Source organism: Melozone crissalis, unplaced genomic scaffold (assembly GCF_028551555.1).
Source record: "Melozone crissalis strain CALT ecotype California unplaced genomic scaffold, PUWL_Pcris_2 ptg000002l_1, whole genome shotgun sequence".
Lineage (NCBI taxonomy): Eukaryota > Metazoa > Chordata > Aves > Passeriformes > Passerellidae > Melozone > Melozone crissalis.
This window is the reverse complement of record NW_026535780.1, coordinates 12457831-12473100: the sequence shown is the minus strand read 5'-3', so window position 1 is coordinate 12473100 and position 15270 is coordinate 12457831. Positions and strand designations below refer to the sequence as shown.

General features: G+C 38.6%; 1 protein-coding gene across 1 annotated transcript in view; it reads left to right on the top strand.

The window, feature by feature from the left end:
- COL14A1 (collagen type XIV alpha 1 chain) overlaps positions 1-15270 on the top strand; it is a 114696-nt gene that overhangs the window by 58596 nt on the left and 40830 nt on the right. Inside the window, exons 20-28 of the mRNA XM_054295837.1 lie at positions 2035-2164; positions 3185-3307; positions 4602-4751; positions 5388-5504; positions 7301-7447; positions 9658-9732; positions 11060-11199; positions 12385-12508; positions 14051-14194. Coding sequence (XP_054151812.1) covers positions 2035-2164; positions 3185-3307; positions 4602-4751; positions 5388-5504; positions 7301-7447; positions 9658-9732; positions 11060-11199; positions 12385-12508; positions 14051-14194 — 1150 coding nt within the window. The remainder of the gene's footprint in view (positions 1-2034; positions 2165-3184; positions 3308-4601; positions 4752-5387; positions 5505-7300; positions 7448-9657; positions 9733-11059; positions 11200-12384; positions 12509-14050; positions 14195-15270) is intronic.

Genomic DNA, 15270 nt, shown 5'->3' with positions numbered 1-15270 from the left:
ATAAATACTTTACTGAAAAAGGATTTATATAAGATTATGCTTAGAATAAGGCACATTTTAATTGAAGGAGTATATTTTACCATGTGGCTTCAAGCACCTGAGAGGTGCACAACAGCTGTCAATAAAACAACACACAGATGTTCAATTTTAGGGGAGTGTTTCTATGCTTAGTACATTTTTTAGGCAGAAACCAAAGTTTTTGTGGAATTTGGGCTTGCATGTACTATAGCGTGACAGTTCTGTGGTGAGTACTTAAGTTTTTTGGCTCTGATTTCAGTGATATAAATTTCAGTTACTCCTCCCTTTCCATAAAAATACTAATTGGCTGAAAATCAGGGACTAGAAAATGTAATAGAATACAGAGGGGTCAAGCTCTAAATTGCATGTGTGTTCTTGGGTGAGCTGTACATACTGGAAAGATCAATTTTCTTTTTTTTCTTTAAAGCCAAAATTGTTTCTCACTGCTGAAAGCTATATTGATATGTGGAAGATTATGCACATGTGGAGAGTTCTCAATGCTTGCATCCACTGCTCTAAAAACTAAAAAAATTTCTTGGATTGGATTTTTTCAGAAATTTAGTTTGTGTGTTTTGAATGCATGTGTATGGAAGAGGAATGTGGAAATCTTTCAAGAACATTTATTAATGGATTAAGTTCAGTTTTGATCAAAGAATGAAGCACTTTGACGAGTCTCAACACCTGGGTGCACTAGATAAATTTCCCTCTTTGTATCACTTGCCAAAACTAGAAGTAGTTTGAATGTATCCTGGAGTGTGAAAGTGGTGAGACCTTCCTTGAGCTCATGCTTCAAACCTTTGCCATCATCCCATGCATCAGTCTTCTTTGAAACAGCAAAACCCTTTTAAAGACCTATTTTCTGCTTTTCCCCATGAATTTAAAGGGCTTATGCTTCTCTCAACTCCTTGCCAAATCCGTGTAGTTGCTGGCTCAGGTGACAGATTCACACAATGGCCATGGGCCAGGGAATGTCCAAAATGTGACGATGGACCTTGGGACTTGCTTCCAACAGCATCACTTCAGAGCACAGATCTCTGCACAGGAAACATAGGACTAGTTTTTATTTTTTACCATGCCCATACCATGTGATGTAAGTGGCTCCCACACAAGCTTTGGGGGCTCTCTGAGATTAAATTTTACTGGTGAGTCAAGCAATTGCAAAGCTTTGCTTGGCACTCCTGCCACCATTATTGTGATACTGACTTATGAGGCTCTGGCTAAAATACAACAATGTATTGAAGAGTTTTGGAACTAGCTGCTTATAGGGAAATCTTTCCCTATGCTTAATTCAGCAGGCTGAAACATGTACTCTAGAACCAAAAACTGCCCAGAGGAATTTCTACAGCTGCTCTACTACCATGTTTGGATTGGATTGATTGGATTTTTCTGGCAGATCTTCCAGGTTTCATGGCAATTTGGGTATTTGTGGGATGCCATCCTACTTCCTCTCCTAAATAGCCACCTTCATTTGCTTGTCTCCAGACCAGATGCAGACAAGAAAAACATTTTTTATTCCTGCTTGCTCAGTTCAATGCTTCCAGATCTCATAACCTGATTTCCCTTCCTCCTAGGGAAGGAGGATTTTTTGTCTCCAGAGAACAAAGCAATCAGCCTTCATCACTGAGCTTCAGAAAATCTAAATATGTCCAGAATAAATACATCAAGAAGATGTATTTTTTCTATGCAGTGAAATAGTTTAAGTATTTCTGATCCAAACAATACCAGTGGGTTATGGACCTGTAGTGTCTCATAGGTTTAATATAAAACAGTGTTATCTCATAGGAACATTTCCTTTATTATGTTTTGGTATAATGGCATATTGGATCTGTTAAAAAGGTAGATAGTCTTTAAATAAAATAAAATTGTGATTTTATTTTACTGTGGAGCATCAATAATATTTGAAAATGCAAGCTATTTAGCAATGCTAGTGGAATGTGTTGTCAGAGACCGTGTAAGGTAAAGTGGTTTGTCTCTAGTCATAAAGCTTAATTGTTTCTGCATGTTCTGACCCTGCAGGTAATGGTGCCCGGCAGACAAAACACTCTCCTGCTTCACCCTCTGCTGCCTGATACAGAATACAAAGTCACTGTAACCCCAGTCTATTCTGATGGGGAGGGAGTCAGTGTCTCAGCTCCTGGCAAAACTTGTAAGTACAAACTTTCCGCCTGCCTTTGGCCAGGATGTGCATGAATAAAGACTTACTCTTTGTGGCCTTTTTTCCTTGGCTTTAGGAATGTATTTTAGTATAAATGTGGGCTTATTTTGCATGATTTATATGACTTAAACTTTAAATTAATCTCAGTTGATTGATTTATAAACAATGGGTTTCTTCTAAAAGACAAGCTGTATTTTATCTTCAAATACTCTGAGTTTGCAGAAACTTGTTCAGTAATAGAACTGGCAAATGCTTGATAACCAGCCCACCAAGGGCAAGCCAACTAATACAGAAAAAAAAGTAAACAAAGCCTGCTGAGATGGTATCAAACCAACCATTGTACTGTTAGATCTTCTTTTGTGTGAGATCATTGCTTTCTAAGGGTCATTAGAAATGCTGCTGAACTTTTTATAAAAAGTGATTGCATTATCTCCAGAGTTCTGACCAAGTACCAAAAGATTACTCAGCTGTCGCTTAAACTTCCTCTCTACTGTATATTGTAAAAAATCCTTTCATTATGCACTTGTAGTCATGATAGTATAATTTTATTGAAGTGTTCTCCTAATTTACATAATTTGTTTTAATTGAAGTGCTATTTATGCAGAGCCTTAAATCACTTGTAAATAATTCCTTTTATTCCATTCTACAGAATTAATTGTTCAAAAGAGCATGATTTATACATTAGTGCACTTGGATTGGAAGAAACTATACAATGTATAATTATCTCTAAAGTACCTTGCATTTTTAGGAAACAAAAGTAAGATTTTTTTAAAGAAATGTGGGGACAAATTTTGGAATTAATTCAAAAATTCATTTGTTTCTTGATCAAATTTTGTGGCTAATCCACTGAGTAATACAAAGGATGAATTTGATTAAGAGTTTCATCCTGAAAATTTCACATGTAAATCTGAGATTAATGGGTATCACACTGTTTTTATTTGCATATCTTGATTTTTCTGTATAAGCTTGTATGAGATAAACTTGCAAAATCCCAGTTTGGTTTCTTTTCAGTGCCCCTGTCTGCTCCCAGGAATTTACGTGTCTCAGAGGAGTGGTACAACAGGTTACGTATCAGCTGGGATGCGCCACCTTCAGCAACAATGGGTTACAGAGTTGTCTACAAACCTGTCAACAGTGAGTTTTTAAACTGATTTTTTTGGGGTTATTTCTGACTGAACATCATCTTTCGCTCAATTTTGCTCTTAAATCTATCAGTTGCAGCTACAACCTTGAAAGTGTTATTAACTTTGGTGCCTCGTATTTTTCAATATGAAAGTTTAATAATCACAGAATGATGCAGGTTGGAGAGGATCTCTGGTCTTCCTCCCTGAACAAAACAGGGCCAGCTTGGAACAGGTTTCAGTGGACCCTGGCCAGTTGAATTTATAATATCTCCAAGGACAGAGATTTTAAAACTGCTCTAAGTATCTCTCCCAGTTTTTGATTATTGTCACTGGCAGTGTCTTTGCTAATATATGATAAATTCTCCTACATTTTCCTGTTTGCCTCTGAAGACATTCTGTCTGTATCTTCTCTACCACCTTGCATGAGGTAGGTGTTGGCAGCAGTAGATTTCGCCTTAGACTTCCCATCCTAAGGCTGATTAATCCCAGCTCTCTCAGTCTGTGTTTTTTCATTTTATCGTGACTATCTTTCAGAGACTGTCTGCTTTTTCCTGTCCCTCTCTTCTGTATTCTCCTGTTCTTCAACTTCCTTCCCTTCACAATAAAAGGTTTTCATTTCTTCTCAGACACTTGACATTTTATTCCTTGTCCATTTTGTGTGTGCTGCATCCTTAACCTGCCTGTACTTTGCAGCTAGACCAGACATCCAGAATCCTTCAAATTTCTTTAGAAAAACAGAGTCCTCTATTGACAGCAAATCACAGATATGTGACCATTGAGGGGTAAAATACTGTCCAAAGACAATACTGCTGCCTGGTTTCTGAAGTGTATCCAGAACAACTGGGGGAGGTGATGAAGGAGCTGTTTGTGATTCTGACTGGGGAAGTTTCATTATTTTCTATTTTCATTATCATTTTTGCACAGTATTAAATGATGCTGTTGTATAAGAAGCCCTGAGTGAGTGTAGTGCTGGCTGGCATCTGCTGTCCCCCCTGTTGGTCCTGGCACACAGTCAAGCTGGGGAGATATTTGGCTGCCTCTTTAGAGCAGTAGTAAGTCACTGAAGCAGAACAAAAGGATTTTAACAGATGCCAGTGTCTAGCTCTGCCTTAATGAATCCCACAGCTGAACTTCCCCAGTGTGTTTTTTGTGTCTTCTTTCCATGCAAGGATTGAGGAGAATGTCTTTGTATTTGGGTATGATTAAGAAAAAAAGGCATAAAACAGTAACTTTATGAACACTTGTAATTTTTCCTAATTTAGTGGATGAGCAAATAATTTTCTAATTTATTTCATATTTTGCAGCTCCTGGTCCTGCATTGGAGACCTTTGTAGGGGATGATATTAATACTATTCTCATTCTGAATCTCCTCAGTGGAACGGAGTACAGTGTTAAAGTATTTGCTTCATACTCAACAGGCTTCAGTGATGCCCTGACAGGCGTGGCCAAAACCTGTAAGAATGATTTCATGCTGCTCAGATCTCTACAAGCTGATTTTCCTTACAACTGTGGCTTTCTGCAGCTCCCTGAATAAATTTTCACGTGGAAGACTTTACTTTGTTTTCCTGAAATGAAAGTCTCTCTTTCTATGAGATTCTACCCGGCTTTTCAATGCTCTGCTGGATGTTAGCAAGACAGGAATCATAAAGCAGATACCATTTATTAGCCAAAAATATATGTGCCTAGTAGCAGATGTAAATTTCCTCCATGAAAGGCTATTTAGTGTATTTTTTCTAGATCCATATATAAGATTATTTGCTCTTTATATAGATAAAGCTCAATTTTAAATTAGATTTTGACAGAAATTCTGCTATTATTATGATACTTTTATACTTACTTGTAATAACTGAACTTTTTAGCAATGTTCATTATTTAGTTTTAAGTAAATTGCCTAAAGTTCTAAACTTCTGTTTTTAAATTTCACTACTTTTTAAAATTCTTCTTTTAGATTTTCTTGATTTTTTTAAAGCAGCTATGGATGTTATTTGTTAAAAATGAATTGGGACTGGTTTCACTGTAATAATTTTGTCTTTTTTTCTTGTATGTCTTATTAGAGGTATAAAACTGATTTTTTTAAATTTAATTTTCAGTGTATTTGGGTGTGCCGAATTTGGACTCCTACCAAGTCCGCATGACAAGTCTGTGTGCTCAGTGGCAGCTCCACAGACATGCCACTGCTTACAGGGTGGTTATAGAGTCACTCGAGGGTAAGTTACTGAATCATTTGGTATGCAGCTACAGCCTCATCCAGAGAATTGAATTGCATAGAAATTGCAGGCAGTTAGACCTGTAGGCTGGCTCCTGAAATACTGGAAATGATGGACAGAAGAGAGGTGTGTACACCCTGACAGTTTCAGAATGGAGTAGCATCCCTGTCCTTTTATGTCAAATATGTGTATAGCTTGTGCATTTTATGTCAGAGACTTTGATCTATTGGTAGAAGAAAGGTGATTACCTGAGATTTTCACTGCTGTGAGGAACAGAAGATGGATAAGGATGAACTGAATACATCAAAGTTTCTAAATACACCACCTGCAGTAGCTCTGTATGGTTAGGCTAGACAGGAGAAGAGGGCAGAAAGACAGAAAAGCTCTGAAGGAATCCAGACCATGCCCACAGAATCAGAACAATACCCAGTTTTGTTTGTTCTCATTCTATTGATGCTTCTTTGTAGCTTATAGTAGTAATGTTACTCATATGGATAAACATGACACCGTGCTATGCAGTCACACAGGGAGTCTTGATGCTTTTAGCACAGTGTATATAGAGGGTAAATTGCAGCCTCTTCAGCCTCAGTGGTTCTCAGGTGTGGCCAGAAGACATTTTGTCACTGTTTGTGCAGACCAACTCTCTTATCCGAGCAGACATCAGTGGTCTTCTGATGGCAGCAAATTGAAACCTTGGATAACTTGAGAGAAGTGCAGTTAATGGGCTGTGTTAAAGGTGTCAGGGACAGTAACCCTGATCATGTGGCAAAAAAGACATGACCTTTCTGTGGAATGGCAAGTGGATGGTGATAAGGTTTATTTGAAGCCATGAAATACAGACAAGCTATTCAGATAGCAGAGATCTTGGCTTTCCTGAGACAGCACAGATGTCCCTCTCATCTGGGAGCTAGCCAACATCCTACTTTCTTCATATAGAACTGCCAGAATTGTTTTAACTGAGCTGAAAGCACCTAAATGCAAGCAGAACAACCCAGTGTGTGAACAAATGTTTCTTATTAATATTTATCCTGAGGGGACTTGATTGTCAAATCAGGTGTGTGTCTGGTTCAGGCAGTGATCAAATATTTTTATACTAGTGTAACACCTGCTAAGCATTGAATGATTGTTTGTCATTTTTTATATACTCTGCAAAGTATGAGATCAGTGGCTTGTATTTCACTTCTTCCTGATGCAGATTTTAAATGGTGATAAAGTTTTTCTTGTTATTAAAACATGCCTTATGCTATTTCCAGTACCCAGCCTTTTTCTATTGTCAATGTATCTTCCAATTCAGAATTTAGCAGAATCAGTTTTGGAACCCTGTAAATGCTATTCCTTAACCATCTTGCCAAGTGGCTACTAGTGAAAGCTGGAATATGATATTTAGTTCAGTCTCCTTTGTTGTGACCCAGCACATTACGTATGCTGAGAACCAGAGGCACAGACAAAGGATGCCATAGAATTACATAATGCAACAATTCCTAGTTAGACTCTCATAATTTAGGACTACATCCAAAGCCTGTTCATGACAGTGTTAGTGATTTTTATTGCCTTCAGTGCATGGGGCAAAATTAATCTTTTTTTCCTGAAGATGTTTGACACATTCCTCAGCTCCTACTTAGTATGAATAATGAAATGTTAGAGACCTCTGCACAGAGGTCAATTTCCAAAAGTAAGGCAGCATGTAGTTTATTAACTTATGCCAACCTCTTATCCTTCATGTGCCCTCATGTTCTCTTCTTATTTATGATTTCAATCACATTATTCAATAAAACAGTTTTCTTTTGTAATTCCAGATGGAAAAAAGCAAGAAGTAAATCTTGGTGGAGGGACACCTAGACATTGTTTCTTTGAGCTGATGCCTGGAACCAAGTATAAAGTCAGTGTTCATACCCAGCTTCAGGAGCTGGAGGGCCCTGCTGTGAGCATCACGGAGACAACGTGTGAGTAAAACAGAGGAGAGAAAGTTCAGCCAGCAGCAATAATGCTCAATTGTATTTCTTGTGTTCTGCCCTTTGCCCACACATGTGCTATTCCTGCACAGTTTTCTTTAGCTGAGCTATTGATTTTTCAAGTACATTGTGACTCCTCCACAGATGTGCAGGATTCTTACACCACTGCTGTGAAGTAATTGTGAAGTCACATTCAGCAGCTCTATTGGACTTCTAATGAGATATACACAGGGAGGGTGGTTTAGTTTCTTCATAAAAAGTCCTACTGTGAGATACTCTGAATATCTATTACTTTGGGGAAAAAATAGAGAGAAATGGGCAAGCAGAGAAAGTTTTGTTCCTGCAGCTCTTGTTGTTTAGTAAAATTAACTAGTGTTTGAATAATTTAAAGTTAAATGGGACCTCAAAACCCAATTTATTTAAGTATTTTGAAACAAACCAACCAACCAGACTTTTTAACTATTATTAGTAGTAATACAAGACAGGCAAAAAGGAAAGAAACCTCACAGCTGTTTATGAAGGCTAGATCCTGCTGTCATGGACTCAAACTACTGTGAAGTAAAACATGGGACTACTAGAATGAATATTTTATATTTCTTTGAGCCCATTTCCAATCTCAGCATTTCCTGTTTTCTCACGGTATATTGCTATACACCACAATACTGTTCCCTTTCTCTCAGGGTAGAAAGTGTTTCTAATTTTCTTCTTTTCCTCCCACATTTATGGTTTCACATAGGGAAAACTTGCACAGGTGCATGACTCCAATTCTTCCTGGTTCCGGGCTCATTCTCTGAGCAGCTAGCATAAAGCCAAGCTTCTCCTGCTTTTTGAGGAATTGTGTTTAGTGTGCTCTGCAGGTCAGGGAGCTAGGAGACACGAGGAAGAGCACACCTTGGCCCATATGTCCATTTGAGAATGATGGTTTATGATAATTTGTGTAAACTATTGTCTCACTTGAAATGGAAACAGTCTTCAGGGTGACCTGCATCTCTTGGGTGCTGAGAGCAGCCTTTCAAGTCACCTTACAGGATCTGTGACCCTTTCTTAATGGCTCTGGTCCTGGATTGCTGTGGCCATGGAGGTCCTGGGCACTACTTCTGTGTAGGTGTTTCAGAGTCCCAGCCCTTTCTATTGCTGAAGCCACTGGGAAAACCCCCATGAGCTGCAGTGGGATGTGGACATGTAGTGAATCCTGTTTGCACTGGTCTTTCCCAAATGTAGGCTCCTTTTCTCAGGTTGCCAAATCTAACACTCTCCATTGCCTACAAATGTAACTTAGATGTTACAGCAAATAAGTTTAGACTTGGAGGACTGATGTTCTGTAACCTGTGGCTTCTTATGCTAAATGCATTGAATAAAAATGGGGAAAAAACCCTTGAATGAATGTGGAAGCTTTTCCTCCCACAGAGTTGTGGAAGTCAATGCGTGTGCATTTTATCTCTGAGAGGTCAGCTGGGCTGTATTGAAAGGTGCAAAATAAAGCTGTTGCATTCAGAAAAACTTTAATTGGGTATTCACCTAGGTGTCTGCAAGGTTGAAATTCCAATGTCAGTTTTCAGGAGAAGAGTGAGGGACACTTTCAAAAACTATTAAACAATTTTAGTAGAAGCTGCTGCAGGCAACGGAGCCACAGCCCTGTTAGAGCTGGGGTCAGAGCTGTGTTTCTGTCTGGAAGCATAACAAGATCTTTGACAAAATTCAGAAAAGTCTTGATCAGGGAAGGCTGTGATTTGCTTTGAGTGCAGGCACTGGCTTGCTTTTCCTCTCTGTCTTTGCATTTTGGACTAAGATCTTCTTCCTTCCAGGGTGACTAAAGACCTACTTCCTGTTACTGAGGACTTTTGTTGAGAAAAGAAAAGGACACAGACCTTTTTCAAAACAAATAATGGATTTTAGGTCAAGAATGGTGCTGGCACATGGTCTGCTGTGCTGGAGGATCTCAAAAAGGGGCAGTTCCAATAGTAGTTCAGTTGTATTCTTGTATCATTCATACTGCACATACAGCCATTAATTGTTCTGCATTAGTAATATTCTCTTTCAGGTGACATTTCTTTTGTGCACTCACCACATTTATCTCCAGTTGCATAACTAGTGGATTAGGGATAATAAATTTTTTTCATGTAGAGATGAGGAGAAAATGCTGTTTATTAAAAATATTGGGCTTTTAAGTATGTTTGAATATTCCTTCTTTTATTCTCCAGTACCGTTTCCTACTCAACCACCAACAACGCCTTCAACACCACCTCCACCACCTACGATCCCACCTGCAAAAGAGGGTAAGTGTTACATGTGTGAGTTTCTAGTAATTTTAAAGTGTTGATGCAATGTTTTTGTGCTTCTGATGGTATTTTAGACCTGTGGGGAGCAGATCTCACAAGGCATTTGCTGTAGAAACACTGTTAAGGCAGCTGGTCTAAATTTAATGAGCCAAAAATCTGACATCATTGTTGTACTTTTAAAATTTGCTGAAAGGGTGGTTAATATATGTGACACTTCCTTTTTCCAAACCTCCTAAACCATACACATTTTGCAACTGAAGCAGACATCCTAGGATAATTAAACTTGAAAAGCAGCATTATTTTTAAGTATGCCTACTTCAGGTAATGTGAAAAGTATGGGCCATATTCAGACTCCCTTTAAATGCAGACTTCCTTTAATTATTATTTGAATGCGTCGTATTTTGTACAGAGGCTTATAATATTTCTGTGAGGGGAGCATTATTGGTGGAGGCTGAGGATCAAATACATCTGCTTGAAGTCTGTGGACCAAACTGACATGTATAAATTGAGAATTTAACCCACAAGCACAGGGAAAAAAGACCTTGTACGTGGGTGTGTTTAGAACTGCATAGGAGCAGATAATGAGGGGGTTTTGTTATCCAAGGAGTAAACAACAGAAAATAAAAAAACAGGTTTGTATCTTCTTGTCCTATTCTCTGGATTTAGATGAAATATGAAGATGAAATATGTTGAAAAACATAACTTTGGTTTGAGACAGTTTACTTCTGACCCCAAGCAATAGACTTGGATTTCTGTGAAATGTTGAAGGTTCCCAGTTCCCATGAAAGAGTGAGCAACTTGTGTGGGCAATGTTCAGCTCTTGCAGGCCATTTTGCATAAGAACATGCTGGAGTCAGATGAGATGGGTGAAACCTGCATTGCTCCTGCACAGTGCAGTTGAAGTGCACTAGACACTGCAGACCTTAGTGTAACTTTATGAATGGATTTTCCCAGTGGGAACCTCCACAGTTGAAATTCTGTCATCTTGCTTACTGCGTCATGCTAGGAGTTGGCATTGTGTAAGCTCATATGTCACTTTACTTAAAAACCTAAATGAAAATAAAAATGATAAGCCAGACTTTAAAGGACCATTGAAGTGTGTTCTGTGATAGGATCTGTTGGTGCAGACAATTCTCCCTTGCAGAGCCCAGCTGGTTCTACACCTGCACTGAGGTCAATGCCAGCAGGTCTGTTGACTGAAGCTAACATGTATTAGCTAATATTAAATAAGGGCTTTTCATGATGGTTGCATTTTTTAAGTGATTTTTGAGATTTTTGAGTTGAGGCATTGCTCTAATTCCAAAATTCTTGCTTTCTTCCTCAGTGTGCAAAGCAGCCAAAGCTGATCTGGCATTCCTGGTGGATGGGTCGTGGAGTATTGGAGATGACAATTTCAATAAGATAATTAACTTCCTTTATAGCACTGTTGGAGCTTTGGATAAGATTGGTCCTGATGGAACACAGGTAATCAGTGTGTGCAGAGACGGAGGGTGCATGGACTTGACAGGGTATTTTAGACTAGACCAGAAGTGAAATGAATCAAGAAGTAACTGACATCATTTCACAGTTCAGTGAAAATATAAAATATGCTCTATGTCAGTATTTTTTTTTCAATATCTTTTTATGCACACCATATGTTGAAATTCTCAGTATAAATTTTCGTAGCATGAGGGCTAAGTATCATTTCAGTCTCTTCTAATTCAAATGAGATTTAAGTTTGTTCATGCTTTTGGTACTCATTGTAGTGTTTATTTATAAATAAGCTAAAAATGGCATTGATGAGGAAAACTAAAGATTCTGTTATTTTGAATCACACACTCTACAGAATCTACAGTGCTTCAAATAAAATTTGCAATGATTGTTCCATTCATGTATTTGTTTAGAGAGGTGCTCCAGAACATATTATTGGCAAATAAGTTACTGTTTTAAATGTTACCTGTATAATATGGGGTTTAGGATCTCATTGGAAATTAGTTTTAACTTATCCAAACCCTGAAGAATACTTAGTTTTTACTGTTTCTTGCTATACAGATATTTTTCCAGAATAGAATTAATGGTACTTCAGAAACTTTGTCACAAGTTTAAACATAATAGCTTCTTTTAAATCAGGAGCACCACTTATGGAATATGAAGATCAATATATGCTTTGTGAGTTGTAGGGGCTTAGTGTACAGTATTGTAATACAGGGTCTTAACTCAGTAGTGTCATATTTGACAGAGGCAATATTTCAAAATATATTCCTGAATCTTTCTTGCTCCCTAGCTTAAGTTACTTGTGTGCAGTTATTAATTCATGTAGACTGAATTAAGTCCCAGCAGTTCTGAGTATGTAACTGTACACATGTGAGCAGCTGTAACCAGGATTTTGCTTTTGGGCTCGACTGAGAGTGCTTCTGCCAAAATGGGTATTACTGTTCTCGTCCTGTTTGCTGCAAAATGAAACCAGAAAGTATTAGATGGTTGCCAACGTTGCAGAGTAAAATTGAACTTTATTTACTGAAAGCTTTTTTAAAGAGAAAAAAGTCTGGCTTCAATTTAAAGATGAAGCAAAGTTACAAGATAAATCCTTGTTTTAAATGGTCAAATTCACTTACTTTTTGCTCACACAGTGGGTGGTGCTTTTGTAATGAACATCTTCTATGTGCACAGGTGGCAATAATTCAGTTTAGTGATGATCCCAGGACAGAATTTAAATTGAATGCATACAAAACAAAAGAGACTCTTCTTGAAGCTATTCAGCAAATAGCCTACAAAGGAGGAAATACAAAAACAGGTGAGAAAGGATGAGATTGTCATGCAGATTTTGCCCCTGCTTCTCTAAGCGGTATTTCTTTCTCATTTGCTAAATGATTTAATTAATCACTGCAAAACCAGTAATAGCATGCTGTCTCCACACTGGAGATGAAGGGTTGGGCTCTGAAATTAGAAAATCTTTGTAATCTGTAATTTACACACTTCAGCCCTGCCTGCTGCATGTTCACCCCACTGACCAACAGTGATAACAAGGATCAGGGGGCAGGGAGAAGGGCAGGAGGGCTAAAGCAAATTAAGTTGGGGGTAGTGGAAGGTGGAATGGGGAGTAACATGAAATCAGCTTGGCAAGTGAGCAGAAAAGTGATAAAGGGGAGAGGGTGGGAGGCAGCTTGCAGGACATGTAGAAAACTGGAGAGAGTGGAGTGTCTGTTTGGGTATAAGCCAGGACAGTTAAGCCTCTGTGGGATGTTTAAGATTGGGATGGGGAAAGATGTTTGTTACGGTTGCATTTTAATTTATCCCTTAAAATGGCTTGCTGATATAAAGAAATTATAGATGAGGTTGAAAGGGTTAAAATCTGTTTTAGTTGGAAACCGTATGTTTTATTATTTTCAGACTTCACATAAATTTCTTGCAGCTGTTGCATTGCATCCCCTTTCAGCATTATCAAAATAATTTTCCATTTACTACAATGACATTCTCAATTGTTAATGTAGACAGTGCCCTACAATCCAGAACAGGAAAGTTTCGCTATCTCTAACCCAGCCAGCAGCTAAATATCACACAGTGCTCACTGACTGCCTACCCCTAGCCCTGGTGGGATGGGGAGGGGAATCAGAAAAGGGTAAAGCCTGTGGGCTGAGACAACAGTTTCATGATTGAAATAAAGTAAAATACAATCATAGTAATAGTAATAAAAAGGGGTATAACAAATAGAGGGAGAGAAACCCCAAGAATAAGAGATGATGCTCAGTATGGTTGTTCACCACTGATGGCCAGCCCATTCCGGGGGAATTGGCCCCTCCTGGCCAACTGCCCAAGTTTATGCCCTGGGCAGGATGTTCTATAGCACGGGGTATCCCTTTGGCCAGTTTGGGGCAGCTCTCCTGTGTACACTCTCCTCCAGTCCTCTTGTGCAGCTGCTCAGGGGCAGAGAGTGAGACACTGAAAAGTGCTTGACTCAGGGTAAGCACAGCTTAGCAACAACCAAAACATCATTATTCAACATTAGCCTCAAATGGAGTCCAAAACTCAGCACTGTACCAGCAATAAAGAGGGAAATTGAGCCTATCCCAGCTGAACCCAGGACCCCCACACAAATCATGTTCATGATATTCCCCTTCTGGATTGAAAAACAGAGGGCCAAAGCTATTGGGACTTGAAACATTATGGTCAAAATCAAACTTTTCTAAATCTTGATTTTAACAAATACAGAATGAATAAATTGACAGACTACTGAGGACACAACAGATTTCTCTTTTTATGTACGTGTAACATGTGACATGAGAAGCCAATAGAAATGTGATTTGTATCACAGTCAATGTCAATTTTTGTGTTGCAGGCAAAGCCATTAAACATGCACGAGAAATCTTATTTACAGGAGGTGCAGGCATGAGAAGGGGTATTCCAAAGGTCTTGGTTGTCATCACTGATGGGCGATCACAGGATGATGTGAACAAAGTCTCCAGAGAAATGCAACTAGATGGTAAATTGTGTGGTTTTAAAAACAACTCACATTTTCTTTTTTTTGCATTAATTGCATCTAAATGTGGGCATGAGGTAAGGATAGCCTTTGCTCCAGTTTGAAAGAAAACAGAAATTGCTGAGAAACACAGAATACCACTAGGATATGATTAGATTCTGGATATTTTGAGTGATTAATTGAATTATTTTTCATTTTGGCAGCAGTGCTAAAATTATGTATTAGTTAATGGAATTGCTCCCAGAATGAAGAAGTTGGGGAATATGATCCTGAGAATCTGGATTATCATCTATAAAGTGTAGTCTAGTGGTTATGAGCAAATTGAACTATTTTGTTTTCTACACAAAAGGTCCATTGAAAATTCTTATACCCTTTCTGACCTGCTCTCATGTTACACAAATTACCTCTAGGAATTTCTTTAAAGCTTCAATTTTAGAGCTTTAAGCAGCCACACCATGTTGTGAGTCTAAGTGTAAGAAGTGGATTAATTGTTGTAGAAGTTTGTACCAAAACCAAAAGGGCTCAGTGTGCCACTTGGCACAAAACCAAGGGATGGAAGAAAAAAGCTACCTTCCTTTTAATGTGAGGTGACATGAAGAGAAATTGCATTTATGCCTTTTATTTGCTTTTAGCTTTGACAGCTGTGATGTTCCCAATGTAGTTCACTGATTTCTGAAACCAAATGTAGTTGTCTACCTTGGCTGCCTCCTTGTTTTGTTGCTAGATGCTGAATGTAGGGGCTTCATCAATAATGCAGATGACAAAACAGTGGGCTTGCATGACCTGTTTTAAGTAGCAGTTAAGAAAACTACGTATTTTTTCATAAATTGGAGTTTGTGTCTAAGCTGAACAGAAAATATTCATCTCTCAGGTAAGTCTTGCAGTTGCATTATTAGCTGCTGGACTGGGAATGGCCTCCAGAGAAGGTGGCACTCTGTGAGGGTTCAGTTGCTGGGATGTGGCACACAAATTCCCCTCTCCCATTTTCCCTGGAGTGTGCTGCAGTGAGGCTGCAGATGGGCTGGAGCAGGCACTGATGGGCATCTGTGATGGAGAGGCACAAAGAGGGGCTGATCTTG